This window comes from Leptosomus discolor, chromosome 24 (genome assembly GCF_034619465.1).
Source record: "Leptosomus discolor isolate bLepDis1 chromosome 24, bLepDis1.hap2, whole genome shotgun sequence".
NCBI classification, from domain to species: Eukaryota; Metazoa; Chordata; class Aves; order Leptosomiformes; family Leptosomidae; genus Leptosomus; species Leptosomus discolor.
Window position 1 is genome coordinate 4,094,916 of NC_141414.1, and position 20,083 is coordinate 4,114,998.

General features: G+C 55.4%; 1 protein-coding gene across 2 annotated transcripts in view; it reads left to right on the forward strand.

The window, feature by feature from the left end:
* The window catches only part of CSNK1G2 (casein kinase 1 gamma 2), a 46,374-nt gene that overhangs the window by 18,989 nt on the left and 7,302 nt on the right, over nucleotides 1–20,083 (forward strand). For both annotated transcript variants that reach the window (XM_086477429.1, XM_086477430.1), the window contains exons 2-3: nucleotides 11,164–11,660; nucleotides 19,564–19,604. In XM_086477429.1, the coding sequence (XP_086333555.1) occupies nucleotides 11,474–11,660; nucleotides 19,564–19,604 (228 nt within the window). In that variant the 5' untranslated portion in view covers nucleotides 11,164–11,473. The remainder of the gene's footprint in view (nucleotides 1–11,163; nucleotides 11,661–19,563; nucleotides 19,605–20,083) is intronic.

Sequence of the window (20,083 nt, forward strand, 5' to 3'; positions counted from 1 at the left end):
GCTGCTGAAATTTCCATCATGGTATTTCCGGCTCCTTGGTAAAGTGTAGTTAATATTTTCCATCCAGGTGTAACTGCTCTGGACAGGGATCCAGCAAAAAGAGTGAAATTCTGTGTTCGGCCGGGAGCAAATTGCGCCACAGCTCGCAGCAGTGGAGAGATGCTTCATGAAGTTTTCTTTGTGGCTGCTTTTACTGAGAGATTTAGGAGTTGCCCTAGAAGAGCTGTTGACTCTGCAAGCTTGTTTGTGTTCAAAAGCGTTGAGGATCTGGGTTGTTCTGAATTTGGACTGTCCAAAGCACATTGATTTCCATTTCTGCTTGTGCAAGCAGGGAGCAAACACGCATCAAAACGGTCCCAATCCCGTTGGTTAAAGAGGGGCCTGTTTCCTCATTAGATATTTTTGGGTGTAAAATCATTACTGCTGAACTGCTGCCAGAAAGCTTACTCTTGGTAAAGCTGACGCTGAACACACGCATCCTTGCCTGCCTGCCCACCCGCTGCTGGGCAGGGAGTTTGCCTCATCCACGCTGAGCTGGGTGCGAGTGGTTGAGACTTCAGGCTGAGGTTGTCCGGCTGCTGGCCATGGGGTGTTCTCCAGCATGTGGCTTGTACAGCTCTTCCACGCTTCCCTTGAAAAGGAGGCAATTGGTTTAAAATCACAACAGCAGATGGAATTCACACCTTCACGTTGAGTTCCTACCAGCTCTTCCGAGTGTTGCCTTCTGCTCTCCATTGGAAACTGGAGACACTACTGCTGGTGGTTTCCCCTCTTTTTTGCCACTTAATTTCATTCTGTTTAGAAAACAGGTTTCAGTTTTGCTCCCACTCTCTTTTGGGGCTGTTGTGATGCTGCAGTGGGATCGGGGGATGCTGTACACGCTCCGGTTTGTGAGCACGTACCGCTCCTGGGGCAGCAAGAGCCTGGGATGGTTGGGCCATCCAGCACTAACTGCACCGTCAATGAGGGGTGCTGGAGTTTGAGGAACAGCTGAGATTTTGCTTTTAAAGGAGAGTGATGGGTTTGAATATGTCAGCTGGTATCTGCTAAAGATCTCAATGAAATCACACGTGAGTCATTTCTGGGTTTGTGTTTGTGAGAACATGGTGTAGCCAAGCATTGGTGAGGCCTCTGAGCTGTGAAGCAGGACTCCCCTTCAGCAGAAGCAGTTTTTTGCTGTGATGTTGAAACTGTGCTCTTCTTGTCATTACGGCGGGAGCAATGTGGCACAAATCTTTTTTTCTTAAAAAAAAAAAAAAAAAAAAAACCAACACCAAAAAAACCCCCCAAAACAAACAAACAAACAAAAAACCCCCAAACAAAACAAAACACACCACATTGAAAATTCATAGTAATCCATTAAAAAGCCCTGTTTGTGCTTGGAAGCTGGAAGAAAATAACTTTGAAGAGATTTGGAGCTTGATTTCTTGTAGGTTAAGAGCTGACCAGTGTGCACAGTGTCTAAAAAATCTCCTGGAGAAGGGAATAGCCAGTAACAAGAGAACACTTCTAATTTAGAGAAAAGCTTAATAGACGTGATAGCTGGAAGAGGAAGCTGGAAAGAAAAACCCGTCTTACTCACGGCACAGCTCAACTCTGGGGAAAAAACAAATGCTTTATTATTATTTTTGTGAGTGTGTTTTTTTTTTTTTTAAATCCTGGTGGCTTTGTAGCTTGGACGGTTTTTTGGACGTGGCTGAGAGCCACAGATGGATACTGGAGTGAAACACCGAGGTGTTTGGGCTGGCTGATGGTCTGTGCTGGGAGCAGTACAGCTCCGCGTGGTAAATGCTTTAATCTCTACCAGAGGCTCAACGCGTTCCTGCTTCGTTTGCTAGATGTGATTTGTTTGTTTGTTCTCTGTTAACTGTACAGCTGGAGGTGGTGGAGGTGGTAGTGTGTCTGATCATTTGCTCTGTTAGTGGTTTGGGGTTGGGGTTTTTTTTTTGCAGTTATGGTGCTAAGAACAGCGTTAGCTGTGTCTGGGTGACCCCTCTGCTGCACAGGGAGGACAAGAGGCCGGCCATGGAGCGCAGCAAGCGGCAGAGGCAGGAGGGCTCTGGCGAGGCTGGAGGTGCCAGGAGCGCCCTGAGCCTGCTGCTCCGGGGGCTGAGCCTGGCTAAAGCGTGCGGGTGGAGTTCTGTCTCCTCACGGACACACCATGTTCTCAGTAAAGAGCTGGGAAGCCAGGAAGGGAGGAGGGGGGTTGGAACAAGGATGCTCAGGTCATGTTGGATTAAAAGCTTTGCTGTCACAGTTTGGGGTTTCTGTGGTTTGGGGTTGTTTTTTTTTTTTCCCCCCGAACACTGGAAGGAGTTCTGGTAGAAACATTATCCTCGGCTTTATTCGGTGGGGTGTTTTGGTGGTTTATTTTTTCCAAGAAGCAACCTGGATGGAAAAACCCTCATGTTTTGGACAAACTGCCCTGGCAAATTTCCTAATTGTAAACATTGTGGGGCCAAAAGTGAAACCACGCTGCAGTGTCTCTGTTCGCTGGAGGAGGAGACCAGCCACAACCGTTCCTGTGTTGAAGGGGAAACTGTGCTTCAAACGCTCCTGGTAGAGTGACCATGGTGACAGGACTGTGTCCGCTGGGTGATCGATGGCTCAGTCTGATGAACCGGTGCCCGTGTTTGTGCGATGGGGTGTGCAACGGCTTGGAAGGAAGCAGCTGGGGAGATGGGCTGTAGGGCTGCAGACGGGGGCCGCTCTTTGGGACGAGCAGGCTGGTGGGCTTGACATGAAGATCCAAAAAGTAGATTTGTGACCGTTGGATTCTCCCTGCCGGTGGCTGGTGACCGCACGCGTGGGCAGGAGGAGTGCAGGTACGGTGGGGTGGATTTCACGGGATGGTGTTCGGTGGGGGAGTTTCTTCAGTCGGTCACTGGGTTCTTGTCTTTTCCCTGAAGGATGCCTTGGAGGAGGCAGGGGCAAGGTTGCTGAGGTCTCACCACTGTTCAAAAGCTGAGAAAGAGTCAAACTTCTCCCTGGGGACCTCAGATGGCCAAGGCAGGTGCAGGGGAGTTGTTATCCCAGTGTAATGGCTGGGATGTGAAGGGCCAGGAAGTCAGTACCTGCCCAGATCACCAGGGAGGCGGTGGCAGAGCCCAGAGCTCTCAAACCCCAGCCCTGAACTTGAACTGCGAGGCTCCCCCACCTCTAGAACCGCGCTGCACGTTACGCCTGGGTTCCCCGGTGGCTCTGCATCAGCAGTTAAGTAACAAACTATTTAACAAGAGCTTCCTGTTGTGCTGACACCAACATGAACGCACAAAGGAGGAAACAGAGTAAACAGAGCTGTGCTGGCTCCCGCCTCGCTAGGCTGGGAAAAGCATTGGAGACTGTGAGGAGGCCCGGACGTGATCTCTGTTTAACCCGACCCTGATGGGGTTGGGGAATGATGTTCTCGTGGCTACCATCAGCAGAAACTGTGCGGGCGTTGTGCGTTGCAGGGAAAGCGGCTGCTTTCAGGACTTCCTGATTTTTAAGGGATCCCCCGGGACAGATAAAGGCCTTTTCACCCCTGCCCTGCTGTTCTGACTGCTCCGCAGGGGCTGTCCCCTGCAAGACACAGCCGGTTGTCCATCCTGACGGGGTTGGCACAGCTCTACTGCGCCATGGCAGGTGAGATGCTCACACCTAGACCTCCCTTCTCCGCTGGGTGCCTCAAGATCCTCAGTCAAAGTACTTGGTCTCCTCTTTTCTTGAGGGACTGGGAGGAAATTGGGCCAGAACAAGCCAATCTGCCTTTGTCGTAGGGAATATCCTGCTGCTTGGTTTTTCCTTGGGTTTCCCGTAACTGGAGCTGTAGCTGGTGGAGCTGCAGGGTGGAGGAAGCTCGGAGTGCTGCACAGCTCCACTGCTTCTCCAGCCCATGGGGGAAGCTTCCCAGGGTGGGGATCAGGATGAGTTTTCTCCGAACAGCAAGGTTTCCCTCTTCCTCTTGGGGAAGCAGCTGATGCAGCAAGGGACAGCCCACCCTGTGGACCTGCATCCAAGCCTCTTCAGCATGTCTGCTGTGGGAAGGAGCTGATGGCAAGCTGCTGTGTCCAGCTGAGAGGAGAGATGCATGTCCAGGGGTGGAGGAAGCTCAGGAGATCTCTCTGGAGCCCGTTGCATTGCTGGATCCTGGCAAAACAAGGCCGGGAGAGGAGCTTACGCTTCCAGCTTACGGCTTTCCTGTTGCCCAAGCAAAAGGCTGCTGTAAACTACCCACGTCTGTCTTGGAAGAACTCTTCATTTAAAAAAAAAAAAAAATGAAGCAAACAAAAAACCCCTCCTACCGATTGTCTCGTTTCCTCAAAAATCCACCCAGTGTGGATTTTTCTCAAAAAGGTTAAGGGTCGAGTCGCAGGGAGCTTGGCAGCACGCTCTGGAGCACGATGCCACCTCTCCAAGGCAGAAGCAGGAGTGGGCTTATTGCGATGTCTGATGCAGCCGTCTCAGACTGGGCTTTTTCCTGTGGCATCGGTGTGTGTGCGTTAGCAGAGAGAAAAGGGAAGGAAAGCGGAGTGGGGAGGGGGTTCCTGGTACTGCTGTGGGGCTGGGAGTGAGTCACCTCCAGCTTTACAGCTCTGTGTCGGTGGTAGAGGAGTTTTGAGCCTGTGAAGTTAAACTGGTGCCAAAGGTGTGTGAGTGCTCCCACCTCAGTGTAAAGGTGGCTCAGTTCCAGTTTGTTTGTATTTTGTTCTTAAACATCAGTGAAATAACAGTGGATCAAGCTGGGTCTTTGTGAATTTGTGTGTGCTTGCTGTCACTCCTGTACAGGTTGTCTGGTTGTACTGGTCACGTTGGCTGTCCCACAAGAGATGCTAGTGTTGGGCTTGGGCAAATACGGTTTGAACACGAAATCTCCAGAATTTGAGAAGTAGTTGCATTATTTTTACATCTTGGAAAATCCACTGGATTTCCCTTTTGTGGTAGCTGTATGGACAGGCTTTTCCTCGAAGCTTTCAGCTGTTGAAAGAGCAGAAGTGAGGAGCTTCAGCTGAGAGGGAGGACCTCAGCCAGCCCTGCAGAGCACAGGATGTTGCAGACCCAGTTGGACGGGTTTCTGCTGCACTGGACCATTCCAGAAGGTTTTTCCTCTCGGTCCCAAGCAAAGCTGGTGGAAGAAGGTGACTTCATGGCCAGTTCCCATCCTTTGGAGCAGCTGGAACAGCCTCTGTCCACAAGCCATCTTATTTCTCCAGCCTGCGCTGGCCTCTGCTCCCCACTGCCATGGGTGCGTGTGGGAACGGTGGGCATGTGGAGGGTGCAGATGTGGGCCCAAACCTCCATCTCAGGAGGACCTTTCATACCACTACAGTTCACAGGGTTAGGCTAGAATGAGGTTGGTTTGTTGGGGGTTTTTTTGCCCCCCCTTCAGCATCTGTTCCTCATTCTATAGCTGCTCATGCTCCAGATGAGTTGTTCTCCTCCTGAGCCTGCTGACCTGGAAGGCCCCTAGTCAGAGCCACTCGTGAGCACCAAGAGTTGTCCTGCTTGTCTTCGGTCTCTGGAGGCCTCATGTTGCTTGTGGGGTGGATGGAGAGGCCCCCAGCAGTGCTGTGGAGGTGCCTGGAGGCTGGTCTCCATGCACTCGGGTAGCACTCGCACGTCTGCAGGCTGCTCAGGAGCTGGAGGCTTCCAGCAGCCTGTGGCCTTTCTGCTCGCTGAGCCCCCGGGGGGTGCCTGCCTAGGGACGCCCTGGTTCTGCCCTCCTCTGGGAGGAGGGAGCTGCCCTGCATCCCTCCAGCGCCTCCATTCCCACCTCTGGCTTGAACGTGCCCATGACAGGGATCTCCCCTGGGAAGCCTGGCGAGGATTTCCGTGACCCCTCATTTTGGGAAACCTCTGTGTCATGGTACAGCTTTTCCCTGTTTTGTCACGAGCGGGCTTGGCTGCCGGCACCAAAGACTGGAATATATTTTAACTACAAACCCTTGCAGACCTCGTCTGGGACCGTCTGCAGCTTGCTTTAAAGATGTTGGATCTTGCCTTGTTTTAAGACTTTTTGATCTCCTTGTTAGCAAAGACTTCATCTGCCTTTTAAACTTTTAAAATATATTGGGGTTTGGTTTCAGCCGTGTAAGGCCACCGGTTGCTTTTTGGTCTGGATTTTTGTATTGGGAGCCAGCTGATGGGTCGCCCTTTGGGACATCAGGGTATTTATGATTATTTTTAGCTTTTAATTGGCAGTGATCTGTACTTGGAGCTGCGTAGTGTCAAGGGCTTTTCTTTTTTTGTGCTCTCAAGAAGCTTTTCTTTCTCTTCTGGATGCAGCTGTGTTTCTCTTTTGCTCGCAAAGTGTAGAGCACTTGGGGAAACCAGCTTCAAGGAACCGTCCCAAAGGCTTGTGGAGATCAGGGCTCGGTATGGTCAAGCCTCGGTGGCTGGTAGCAGCATCGCACCCACCCAGGGGTGCCAGCTGGTCCAGGACACCCGGACTCTGTTCTGAGAAGCACCACAGACCTGCTCCCTGACCTTCAGCAATCACTTCCCTGTTCTGGGCCGCTATTTTTCCCTCTTCTTCCTCTCTTTTGTCTCACCCTGTTTAATTGTAACCTCTTTCAGGCAGGAACACTGTGTATAAAGGGCCTAGAACAATGTGCCCCAGATGGTATTGTACAGGTCCTTTCTTGGCAGCCACGAGGTTTCACTATACAGGAAAGAAATTTTTAAAAATACAACTTTTCGGCATTTTGTACCTGCAAATGTGGCCAGGAACTTCCTGAGCCTTGATATTTCAGTCCAAGTTGCAGGTCTTAGAGACAAGGGCTAGCACTAGAATCACAGCTTTTCCTTTTTATTTAAAAAAAAAAAAAACCAAAACCAAAACACAACAACAAAAAAACACAACCACCACCAACCCCCCACCCTGAATCCCTTTTTCTCGCTAGCATGACTGCAGAGAAAAGCTTGTAAATGCAACTAGAGCAGGCCTGGCATGCTCAAAACCAGAGGCAAATAGAAAGAACACGATATTTCAACAAAAACAACATGAACCCCTTCTTTGGGTTTCAGATGATGGCTTGAGTGTGGTTTTGCCCCCTTTGTGGTACTTTCAGTGGTTTTGTTGTTCTGTTTTGGGGAGGTGCTGAAGTCACTGGCACTTGGCTGCAGTTTATTTCGCTTTCAGGTTCCCTGGCTTGGAGCACTTGCATTGCAAACACTGCAGGGCAGTGCTTATTTGTTTTAAGACCACAGCTTGCTTTGGAATTTCTTCTACCAAACTTCAGGCCAATATTTTTTTTTTTTCTTGTTCATCCTGCTCCCTCTCCTTCCCCCCCAAAGAGTGAAAGAAGTTTTCTTCATCTCGTCTTGCATCAGATTTGATACTAGGCCAACAAATCCAGCCTAGAAGGTGCTTTTTTTGAGACTGCTTGCCTTGGTGTGACCACCTGGGTGAGGATTCCTCTTCAATATGCAACGACGCGCCATCAGTTTTATCAGGGGCATCTCCCCCACGGTGCTGCTACCCTGGGGTGACAGGATAGTGCAGGTCTGGGTCCCTGTTGCCCATCCAGAGGCTGCTGTGTTTTAACAAACACAGGTTTTGCAGGGCTGTTCGCTCCGGAGTGGTGGGAGTCCTGGGATTTTACCAAAAGTTTCTGTTTCTAATTAGGTTGTTCTCAGTTCTAAAGGCCAGAGATCTCTTTATGGCGCAGGGTGGAAAACCTGACCAGTCACCGACACCGCACGGAGAGGTGGGTCCTGCTTTTGTACCGAGATGCGGAGAGACGTCACTTCTCCTTGGCGCTCTTCGGATGTGAAAATAGATTCCTCGCAGCCCTCAGCTCCCTGTGGCTCATCCGTGGGGGAGGCTGGTGGGCAGAGTTTGGAGGAGCATCACTTGCCCTGGCCTGACTCACACAGACGTGGTTCAGCAACTTCCTGCTGCTCTGACCACCCGGCTTTGGAAAAGGTGGAGTTGCAGCGCGGCTGACACGCAGCCCCAGCGCAGGGGTCGGTGCTGTGGCCTCGCCAGTCCTGGCCCAGCTGCCTGAAGTCGGGGTTTGGAGCTGGGCTCTTTCGGGAGGGCTGCTCCCGAGGCCAGGGCTTGCTGCACAGGCAGGGCTGGAGAGTTGTGCTACGCTGTTTGTCTGGGCCGGGGAAAGACAGCACCGTCTCCCAGTGCTCGCAGGAAACAGTATTTATTTTTTCCCTTCTGTTAGGGCTCTGTCTCGTTCTATTGTCTGAAATTCCCTTGCAGAGACTGGCCCATAACTCTTTAAAAAAAATAATCCCAAGCGTGGGGGCTGGAGCTCCCTCGGCTCTGCCTGTTGGCGGCCTGACTCTGTGCAAACAGTCTGAGCCTGAAATCCCTCAGGACTGAACATAAAGGTCTGATTCAAAACGAAAATGGAGTGTGAAGCAGCGTGGCCCACGCATCGCCGGCAGCCTCCCCTTCCCCGATGTGTGGCTGGAGCCTCGTCGGGGGAAGGTGCCTCCCGAAGTGCCTGGGGAGATCCGTGCCGCGCCGCCTGCTCTGGGAGCTGGGAGGTCGCGGGGGAAACGGCTCCTCGTCATCCTTGCGTGAGGCTGGCAGAGGTGGGAGAAGCACGAGGTGGGCGGGAGGGCACCGCCATGCACCGAACTTGGAGCGGAAATTATTGGGGGAGCAAAGAATGAGCAGGATATCACGTGTCGGCCGTGCGCGCTCGGGGCTGGGGGAGAACAAAGCGCAGGGAAGCCCTGCTCCGCTGCCGCTCCCACCCCGCTTCCTGCTGGCACGGGAGGGAGACCGCTGGCTGCTGGGGAAAGGGAGCAGGAGCCGGCTGGCGGCTGCCCGCCTTTGGGGAAGCTGGAAGGCTCTGCGTGCCTCAGTTTCCCTTGGCTGAGATGTGCTGGGTGCAGCAGGGTGGTCTTCAGGTGTTGGCCTGCTGGGGGTGGCCTTGGAGGGCCAGGCTGCTCTGGGGCTGCTGTGCTCCAGGGATGCTCCGGAGGTGTTGGCCTGGAGGACGGAGCTCCCATCCCACATGGAAGCCTCGTTCCTCAGTAGTTGAACAGGCAGGTCCTACGGTTGGGCTTTGTGCACCCACAGCAGCCTCGAGGAGCTGGGCCAGCACCCTGCACCTTTGGTGCCAGCAGCTCTGGTCCCTCCTGGAGAGCGGTGGCATTTTGCCAGGGTGCTGTGGACAGAGTGCGGTGGCCCTTGCCAAGGATTTGGTGTCAGGTGGGGCCTGGGAGCAGGGCAGCCCCAGGGAGCAGCTCCCCTGCCCACAGACCCTTACATGGCTGGTCCTTCCTGCTGGTGCTGAGCTCTGCCTTGGGTGTCTTTCTCCCTTCAGTTGCTCTTAGACCCTCCCCCACTTCCCCCCCATGCTTTAGGGGTTTTTTTTTTGTTATTAATAGCTATTGAGAGCCAATAAAAATTTTTACAGGGTTTGGCCAAGCATCAGGACTTGTAGTATGCTCATTTCCTGGATTCTGAGTGCTGGAGGGGCGTGCGTTTGCTTGTTTAACCTGTAGGTAATGAGGCCACAGCAGCAAAGGTTCTTGGTGGGCGTTGCAGGAGGCTGGAGAAGAGCAGAGGAAGGTGGTGAGAGGGGGAGCGGGGCCGGGGAGGCAGGCAGGGAGGGATGGGGGCTGCCTCCCAGCTCAGCTCACTCAAAACGCAGCTGGGAGCAAAAGCAGAGGTGATGAATGCCGGAGGGAAAGCGGGACATGCGTGCGTGTGTCAGTCTGTCTGTCTCTCAGGTGGCTTCCCAGGGTGCACCTGGCTCCTGCTTGACCCTCTGCGCTCTCCAGCCCGGGTTTAGCTTCCTGACTGTCCTGCTCCTGGCACGCTCCGGCTGCCTCCCATGCAGGCGTCCTTGCGAGGAAGGACTGAACCTGACCTCACCTCCACGCAGGCAGCTCTGATGGGAACCCTGGGTGGAGGGAGAGTGTGGCTCCCTCTTGGGAACCTGGTTCCCTGAGCACGGAGCTGGTCGATGGTACTTGTCATCCACCCTGTGGAAGGGAGCTGATTTGGCCTCGATGTTGGGCTGTCACATATAGTTTGGGTTGGAAGGGATCTTTAAAGGTCATCTAGTCCGATCCCCTGCCATGGGCAGGGGTTGCATGTGGGAAGGAGCTCCCCGGTGTGAGGGGCTGAGCTGAGTCCTGCCTGTTTGTGGAGGCCAAAGGGAACCCCGAATTACCCCACTGCCAGCACAGGGCTTCCCGCTAGCCTCACTGGGAAGTGCTGGGAGCCATGCACATAAGGTAGGCAAGGTGCTGCACAACCACTGAGCAAAATCCATGGCCATCAGTTACTCTCAGCCAGTGTCACAGCTGCTTTTGCCCAGGCTGCAGCCAGCAGCCCTGTTGGCCACCGTGCCTCGGTCTGAGCTTTGCAATTCAAATCAAGGTTTGTTTGCGAGAGAGGAGGAAGAGGTGGCAACCAGGAGCTTGCTGTGGAGGCGAGCGAGGTGTTAATAAGTCCTGGGTTCCTGTTTGCCAGGGTCTGTTTTACCTCCGCCTGGCAGGCCTGGGCGGGCAGTTGTGGGAGCCCTGAGCGTGGTCATTCCCCACACGCACACAGCTGCTTAGAAACCGTGTCCTCTCCCACACATCCTGGCACAAAGGTCCCGGCCCAGCCACAGCGGAGGCTGGTGCTGGGGAAAAGCACTCTGACTGAGCTGGCCACAGCCTCTGGACCTGCAGGGACCCTCCTGGCAAGTGGTCGCCTGGGGAGAATATGTCTTCTTTTCACTTCATAGGAAATGGCACGCCTGGCGTAGTTTGCCCCGTAACGCAGTGGTTTATGTGTGTCCTCTGTTTTTTGGGGACTCCCAAGTCTGCCCAGCGGCAGCCTGGCCCCGAGTGCCTCGGCTGCTGTCTCCGAAGGTCTCCCTGCTGCCAGCAGCCCTTGCCCGCGGGGACGTTGTTCTCCCCACGTGACTTTCTGCTGGCTCTAATGTGGAGATGCTCATCAAGCATTTCACCTCTTGCCAGGGCCAGGCTTCTATTTATTTACGCCAGCATCTTTGTCGTGGGGCACCCTGTGACGGTCCTGATACCCCAGCTTCTCCCACCCCTCAGTTACAGCACCCTTCGTCGTTGTAGGAGTTACTGGTAGCACGGGGAAGCTGTTGGAGGGGCTCCGCGGAGGGCAGGAGCCTGGAGCCCATGACCCCCTGTTGCCCTCTGCCTCCTCCTTTCCTCGTGCTAATTTTCTCCCTCTCCTTTCCACAGCTGGGAGACCGAGGAGCCACGCTGGGAGGACCCTCTCCGCAGGATGTTCTCTCCACCAAAGAACTCCCTGTAACAGGCGATGATGACAATCCCGGCAGGACCTTGGAAAGCACTAACATTTCAGTAGCCCAGCACCCGTGGGTGGCCGCTTATCCCTCCTTCTCCACGCCCCGCCCTCCCATCGCTCACCGGGATGGTGTATTAATCAAGAAGAGCCCTGCTTCTTTTCTCCTCACCCCTCAACTTTCGGCAGCTCTGGGATTTGTATGGCAGCAGCGTAACCGTGGAGAGGCCGGGGTATCACAAACTTATGGATTTTGATAAGAGAGGAGGGAAAGGGGAGCTGGAGGAAGGTAAAAGGATGTCCAAGACAGGTGGAGGAAGGAGCAGTCATGGAAGCCGGAGTGCTGGAACCAACTCGGGAGTCTTAATGGTGGGTCCCAACTTCCGGGTCGGCAAGAAGATTGGATGCGGCAATTTCGGGGAGCTCCGTCTAGGTGAGAAGAGTCGTCTTCTGTTCTCGCTATACCTGCGTGTGCAGGGATTGCCCTGGCTCCCACCCTCTGCAGCAGGAGGAGCTGGCACCTGCCTCTGTAATTGTCAGCACTGAGGGTGTTGACCGGCCGTACAGTGCTGAAGCATTGCCCTTGGTTCCTCCACAGAGTTTCCTTTTTCTCAGCCCCTTCACGCTGTGCTTGATCTTTCAAAGCCCATCACAGCTCGAAGGACTGATTGCAGAGGGGTTTCCCATCTGCTCCCCATACCTATCGCTCTTTGGGTTTGCAGGGGAGAGCATTACGGTTCAGTCCTGTCTGTTGGAAGTGCTGGTGGCTCACGCAGGCCTGGGTGTGTCCCCCCAGTCCCAGAGCGCTTAGAGAGTGATGTTTCATGAGATGCTGCAGTGTGCTGAGCAGATCTTGCCCCGCTTGTGCACAGGGTGCTGCCCTCCAGCTGCACCGTGTGCTTCTGGGGAGTGGAGGCCCGTGGGGTGTTTGCTCTGCTGGGGCAAACATCTGGGGAAGAGAGTCCGTGTTTTATCCTGGGTAGATTCTCCAGTTGTTGAATGATTGTTTCAGAGACTCTCCTAAAGTTTTATGCAGAGGAGAGAGAAAGGGCTGAAGAAAACCAGAGCGCCTTCCGTGGCCACTTTGTGTTTTGAACCAAGGGTATGGGGAAGCAGTTCAAGCAAACTCTTGTTTAGAGGGTGGGTAGGCTGCTCCTCTCCCAAGGACTCGGCGTGCCCCAGGAGGCTTTCAGCAAGCTGTTAACTCTTTGGTTGGCATCAGGCAGCTGGGAGAGGCCTGGCAGTGCCAGGCACCCCTGTGCCAGCAGCAGAGTCTGGATGTCTCCAGGAATGCGCGTTGGATGTGTTGATGCAGTCTGCCAGGCGGAGAGTTGGCCTTGGCCACGAGCGCTTTGGGAAAGGGCTTGTGCCCCAGCAAGAGGGAAGAGAGCTGGTCCCTGGAGCAGGCTGGGAGCTTGTGACGGCCGTAGGCCTTGTTGCTCTGGGATATTTTAAGCAGCGCCTTTTCAAACCAGGCTCTGAGCTAAACCTGCAGTAAGTGTGGTCGTTCCGGCAGGCTGTTTGCGTGCAAAAGGAGCAGGAGGTGGGAGGCTGTCGGGAGGTGCCACCAGCAGCCCCAGCTCAGGCACCCGGGCGGAGGGTGGGGTGAGTTTACCCACCTCACTGTGCCGCCTCTGTCTGTGGGGAGTTAATGTTAGCTCTTCCCGGCGTGACAGACTGGCTGGTGCCAGGCTAAACCGTCCTGTTCCTGAACTCCCCGATGGGATCGCCGCTTAATTGCAGAGCTTGGGAAAACGCTCTGTTTAAAATCCAACCGAGTGGTTCCTGTGTTCAGCAGCGGAGGGTCTGTCTCTCATGGTGTCGTGAAGGGCTCTGATCCTTCTTCCAGGCCCAGGTATTGTGGAAGGAGAGGTATTTAGGGATTTTGCCGCACCACCTGCTCCTTTCACTACTCAGGTGGATCTGGACAGCCCTTGGGGACGCTGCACCTCCTGCTGCTGGTGCCTCCGTGCAGAGCTGGCTGGGAGGGGCAGATGGAGGGCTCTGAGCTGTGTGGGGTCTATCTGGGTCCTTCCACCTCCATTTCCCTGCTTGCCAGTGAACCTCCCACCATGGGTATATGTTTGTGGTGATCTTCCAAAATCCTGCTCTAGACAGGAGTCTGAAGTGACTGGGGCCATGGCTGTTGCTGTGTCCAGCACGCTCAGCACTGAGGGTCGGCACAACCCCCTGCCTTGGCCTCCCCCTCGCTTTTTGGGGACAGCACCAAGGCGGACACGAGTCTCGCACAAGTCTGAGGAACATCTGTGAAACTGGCGGTCTGGGTTGCTCAGAGCAGAGCTGCTGCAGGGACCTGGGAGCAGTTGGGCTCAGTTTGCTCGTGGCCAAAGGGACAAGCAGTGGGCTTTTGCTCTGAGGCTCTGCAGTGGGAGTGAGATACCCTCACGGTTCACCCTCTCGCTGTGAGAGTTTGTCCTTGCCACCAGCAAGAGAAGCTTCTAGTGCCTTCACGTGGTTTTACTGCCCTGTCACACCCTGTAGTGCCCGGCCTTAACATGGTAAAGGCCTGAGCCCAAGGTCTCATCACAGCAGAGGAAGCCACAGCTATATGGCTTTTCTCCTAAAATCGCATCTCTCTTCCTTAGGTGTGCCTCTGAGCTGCGTCAGGGCTCAGGAATGCTTTCAGGACTTCACAGAAAGTAGGGATTCCTCCAGCTGCAGATGAATAGCAAAGGACCAGAGGGATCCTGCTGTGAAGTGGTGGCATGAGCAGGGATGGTGCTCAGCTATTACTGGACACTCAGTTTTCCCCTGGGAATGGAGTATTCGGTCCTCAAGGCAGGCTGGGTGCAGAGGCCAGTGGGTAAAAGCTCCCAAATCTTCTTTGGATTTTTTCCTTTCATTAAAAAAAAAAAGTGAGGAGATCTTGCAAAAACATGCCAGGAGGTGACTCCTCCAGCTCCCAGGGGTGGGGGATGAAGGAAGATGAAGTTTCTTCCTGAAACAGTTAACACTTTGCACAGCTTCACCATTGTGCTGAGTCAGGTGCTGATCTGTCCTTCGGGGTGCTTCAGCTCAGCTGCCCCAGATCGAGATGTGTGTCCTCCCAGGTACGGAGCTGTCCAAAATCAAAAGTGATTTGTTTAAAAATAACATTTAAAAAAAAATAAAATAATTGGCATAAGTTATTTGTAGGAAGCCAGAAGGGGAGTGACTTGGGCAGGAGTTCCTGGCTGCCAGAGCCGTGCTGGGATCCCGCCCCTCCCTGTTCATGCTGGGCATAGTGTCCTGGGTGATATGGGTAGTGCCAGTCCCCGTCCCAGTCAGGCGCTGCTGCTGGCCAGTTCCTCGCTCTATGGGCACGACTGGAGAGCTGGACTGGGAGCTGGAGTGGGGCAGCCTCTGGCACATGGGGTTTGGGGGGAGCTGTGTGGGGGTTCACGAGAGGCAGGTATAGGTCATGCAGGTGGTGCGTCCTGTTACCTCCTGGTCACCCTGTCCTGCTCCTTCACCCTCGGCTGGGCGAGGCACCGTGCCCCAGCCAGCACCTCCAGAGTGCTTGTTCCTCCCCCTTCCAGCCTGCAGCGGTGGACAAATGCCAGCCCAGCTCTTCCTGGGGCTTTCCAAAGGCAGCTCTGGGCAGCACCCACTGCCTGCAGCCCCCCAAGCTCCCCGTGCCCAGCTGCTGCCTGGGGCCAGCTTGCCTCCGCACCAGGGCTGGATGCTGCCCTCTGAAACACAAGGCAGGAGGAAGCTGGTGGCAGTGGGGCTGACTGGAGCGTGGCTGGTGGCTTGTGTGCCCTGGCACTGGGCTACGGGCGAGCGGCAGGAGCCTGCAGCCCGCTGCCGCTGCCAGCTCCCTGCGCCTCCGGGAGCGAGGCCAGCACGGACTGCTCGCAGCGAGGGTTTGGTGGAGCAGGGCCCTCTTAGCAGCTCCTCGGTGGTGCTTTGGGGTGGACTGGGAGAGGGGGAAAGGAAAATGCAGACATGAACCAGAAAGGTTAAAAATGAGCCCAAAGCACCGGGGTGGTATGCAAGTCCCCTTCCTCAAGCTCTGCCTGGTGCTGGGCTGCCTCAGAGCTGCCCTTTGGAGCCAGGAGCTGCTGTTCGTCCTGCCGTGCTGTCTGGGCAGGGGGGCTCCCTGATGGCCCCCTCTGGAGGCTGGTCTGAGGCTGGTGCTCAGGTGAGGCTGTGCCCCTGGGGAGGGCTGGGGACGTGATGGAGGCTGCCGGTTCTGTTCTTGGAATAAACTTCTGTAAATGTGCTTTTTGCAGCTTTCCTGTGTTCACCCCTCTCCCCCAGCCTGGTGTACTCGTTTCCAATGGCAGCTTGGAAACACAGCGGCTGTTTTCCTTCAAAGTTAAAAGCTGAAATTAACTTATTTTTAAAAAGTAAACCCAGCATTTTGGAAGGAAGAAAGCAGGGGGGTGGGTCTTTGTGCAGTGTATGAGCCAGCGGCAGGTCACTACTACAGCTGGGCTGGGGCCATGTCCTGGCTGAATGGTCACGTGTGAGTGCTGGGGACATTCCCAAGCTCTCTTGAGCTGTCACTCTCAGCCCTGGCCTGCAGCCTCCCGGGTACACGCCGGAGGTTACTTCTCGAGGGCCAAAAGTATCTTCAGAAGATGAGGACTGGGGTCAGCACACTGCACGTGACACTTTTCCCTCTTCGTCTCCCCAGAGACCTCCGTACACGTGTACATACAGCGAAGGGCTCAGCCACCCCTAAAAGGCGGCTGGCTGGTCGGAGCTGCAGACCCACCACGTGCTGGAGGCAGCTCACGGGCATCTTTGGAGTAGGCTGGGGGAGAGAAGAGCCCGCAGGCTGCCTGCTAACTGCTCCCCTTGCCTCCCTTGCTAATTGCTCATGCTTGTTTTTCCTCCTGGTTTTGCAGAGCCTCCTCTAGAGGAAGGTCAAACTCTAAAATAACTTTTTTGGGTTTTTCCCAATGGTCCAAGGATCTGTCATTGCTTGGACTGATGCAGCTTGTGTCGCCGGGGCTGCGGTGCTTGCAGTGCTGGGCCGGTGCCTCCTGCCTTCGCACAGAGCTGCCTTCTCCCGTGCTCCTCGACTGGGGACTGGAGAAGCCAAATTGCTGGTCCCAGTGCCCAGGCGCAACTCTGCGCTCCTGCTGCAGGCAGGGCCATGGCACAGAGGCTCCCAGCACGGTCAGCGTGGTGCTGTGCCCCACGCCGTGCCACGACTGAGGGCAGCACCAGGCAGAGGGGAAGCCACTTGGATGGGGACCTGATTGGGAGCCAGGCGTGGAGCCCAGCTCCTCCTCAGGCCACCGTGATGTGCAGGAGCAGGTGCCCGACCCTCCTGCTGCCAGATCTGCCTTCAGGAGGGGGACGGGCTGGGTGGTAGCACTGGGTTAAGGGAAAGCCATGTCCAGCTTATTAAAAGCGATAGGGACCCCGGGTCTGGCCACCTCCTGCGAGGGGTGGCTTCGGCTCGGCTCTGATCAGACACGCCGCATCTTGCAGGTGCTGGCAGCTGGATTTGGAGGCGCCGCCAGCACCGAGCAGGGCAAAGGCCTCTCTGCAAACGCAAATATTTGCTTTCTGCCACCCATCTTGCCGCTTTTCTCTTCTTGTCTTTCAAAAGCACTTTTTCTCCTTTGAATCCTACAGTGCTGCCTGCTCTAGTCCTCCCCCGGGGTGGTCTGTGGCCTCCAACACATTTTAGGTGTTTAAAGTTACCGTTGTTAGCAGAGCAGGCAGCATGGGGGCGGCCACAGGAGCTGCTCCAGGAGCTGGAGTGGGGATATCCCCGGTCTGGGCCAGGCCCTGCTGGGGAAGGGACCCTGCAGCCCTCCCTCCCTCTTTTCCTTTTTCTTCCCTGTTGCCCTTTTTTTTTTTTTTTTCTCCTGATAAGCCGGTTCTGCTCTTTGCACCTTTTTTTTAATTGGTAAAGGGGAAGAAGATGTGGTGGTTAAACAGCAGCAGTGATCCGTGCTCTTTCTGCTAATTCCATCTTTTCCATCAGCTTCGCCCAAGCCCTCTGAGCGTTACAGGAAGGGGTGAACCGTGAGGGTATCAAATGATTCGGACCCGTTTCTTGGGCTGGGAGGGGGCTGCCAGCTCCCAGAGCATTTTTGCAGGTAACTTTCTCTGCCAGCAAGCCACGGGGGCGCCAGCGTGGTGGGTACAGGACAGATGCCACAAGGGATGGGATGGACCTCTCCAAGCACACGCCTGCCGAGGATGCTCCTGCCTCCTTCCCTTCTCCCTTCCTGCTGTGCTGGGCTGGGTTTTGCAGTGCCCCTCTAGCTGGTATCCTGCCATGTTACTTTTTTCCCCCTCTTCAAACCCAGCCTAACCTCAGGGAAAATCCATCTGTGTTTTCTGGTTGCATGTTACTGCCCTGAAGGCAGCAGTGATTTTTTTTGGACTGAACTGTACGGCCCTGAGGCTGGAGCCCACCTTAGCTGGGGAGCACATGGGGACCCTGTGCCGTTGTCGCAGGCAGGGCCGTACCTGCCTGGCTGGGCTCTGCCTTCTCCTGCATCCCGGCTGACACGTGGGGGTGTTTTGCTCTCCCTTGCGGTTGTTTGCAAAACACAGAGGTCCTGGTGCCTGGAAGATAAGCTGCCTGCACACGCTTCTCCTCCCTGCCAGCTTGCTGCCTTGTCTCCCCCTTCAGTCATTGGGACGTGACTGCTTGTGGCAGGGGCGAGGGAGCTGCACGGGGGTCCATCCAGATTTCAGTTCTTCCCTGCCTCAATCAAGTTCCCAATGAACTAAGGGTGTCCTTTGAGCTCTCTGGAGCCATGCACGGGGTCTGGGGGATGTCCCACCTCCTTCCCAGGAAACGTCAGTCTGTGATGGGCCAAAAACCCCGGGTCTGGCATATGCCAGACATTAGCCAGACGTTTCTCCCTCCCAAATCACCTACTTCCTAATCGCTGTGAAGGGATTTGGTTTTGCAGAGGCAGGAGACAAAGTGGCTTGGCAGAGATCCCCTGGGATGAGAGAGGGTCAGCGAGGCAGCAGGATTGAGCCCCTCCTTGGCTGCAGAGCTTGTCCCTGGGAGGAGCCACTCCATTAATATCTCCCATTCATCCCTCTTCCCGTAATCCTGCCACCAACTCTGGCGCTCAGCAGCTGGCTCTGATGTCACCCGGCGAGGATTTATTGCTGCTTCAGGTGGAGAGCAGCAGTTGGAGCAGATGAAATCTTATGCCAGGAGGAGCTTGTTCCCTGAGCAAATTGCTTGGAGAAAATCCGAGGAGACAGATGCAGCTCCATCAGATATGCACATGCCAGGCAGGGGGATCGCGTGTCTGCTGCCTCTGCGTGCTGTGGAAGGGAACCTGCTGCGGTTAACTCCCATCTCCCCGGTGTCCTGAAGGGCTCTGGCAGAAGGGGCCCTCGGATATTTCTGCAAACCTCTTTAATCTTTGCTTTTGTGGACCTGGGGCAGAGGTTGAGCTGGTGCTTCCCGGGCGTGACAGCTTCCTCATGCCCTCCTGGCGCTCTGGGATGAGCAGGGTGATGTGCAGACACTGTTACTTCAACCTTTCTGTAGTTATGGGCGTGAAAACCCCCGTGAAGGTGCTGAGCTCTTTAGGAAGTCATTTGCAAGGTTTTGGGGTGGCACGGCTGCCCTTTTTAGCTCTCCTGGGCACTTGGAGGCAGATGTCTGGCCCTCCCCGCAGCGCGTCGGTGCCTTCAGCTCCTCCTCATACAGTCTGGGCCGTGCCGTGGGTCTGCGCCTGGCTTCCCCTGCACCCTGGGGTGGGTGGGAGCAGCCTGAGGGACGAGGTTGAGCCGCACACGTGTGCACATACACACACACGTGCCATCCCCAGGAGTGACCCCAGCCCTGGGGAAGGGATTTCCACCTACCTGCGGTGTCTTTGAACCGCTGCCAGCTGCAAGGCCTCAAGCTGCCCCAGTGCTTTTGGGGGTCCTTCCCCCCTGCCACCCTCTGCGTGGTCCCGTCACCCGTAAAGCAGCATCCCCTGACTCTGGACAGCCCTCGCAGCAGAGCAGGGCGGCCCCTCTCCATGCAGGAGAGGAACAGCAAGTCCCAGCCTTGTTCCTCCCTTGGCCAGTCGCATCCTTGCAGGCCTGGACTGGGACACTGCCGCCTCCCAGCAGACTTGGCTCCGGCCCCACCAGCAGCCTGCCCATCCCAGAGGAATCCAGTACTCCATCTGGGGGTAATTAACGGGCATGTTGGGACTCCCCGCAGTGGGTTCCTGCTCCTGCTCGTGCCTCGAGGCCTGTTGATGTGTTGTGGGAGCCGCCGAACCTGTTCTAGACATTCTGCAGCCCCGGAGCCCTCGGGGGGCTGCGGTGGGTGTGATGTGGGGTTAATGCAAAGGCTCACTTGCTTTCAGTTGCCTTTTTTGTGTCTCTCCCTGCAGGAAAGAACCTCTACACCAACGAATACGTAGCTATCAAATTGGTGAGTCCCTCTGTGGTCGGGGGGTTGATGTTCAGGCCACCTGGGAAGGAGCTTGTTCACCCTCCCCAGGCTGTTAGAGGAGGTCAAGCCGAGCGGGTTGCGATAGGTGATGGACAGGCGGGTGCGCAGGGGAGCTGTGCTGGCTGGTAGGAATCGAGGGCAGGCAAAGCAGCGCACGTCATTGCAGGTGGGGTGATCTGGGCCCGGGGAGAGAAGAGCTGAGCGTTCGCTTCTCCGGGACCTTCCCAGCGCCTGTGCTGCGCTCAGCCGGTGCCTGCGGCAGCGAGACCTCTGGGAGAGGGTGGTCCCCACTGATCCCTGCTCCCACTAATGGCTACCCCAGCACCTGGATGTCTCCGGAGGGGATGGATCTGGCTCCCATATGGGCTGGTTTTCTCTCATCGTCCCCTGAGGCTTCATCTCCATTTTATACTGGTTTTTCTCAACCCCAAAAGCTGCTGCCAGCGTGTGAAGGAGGT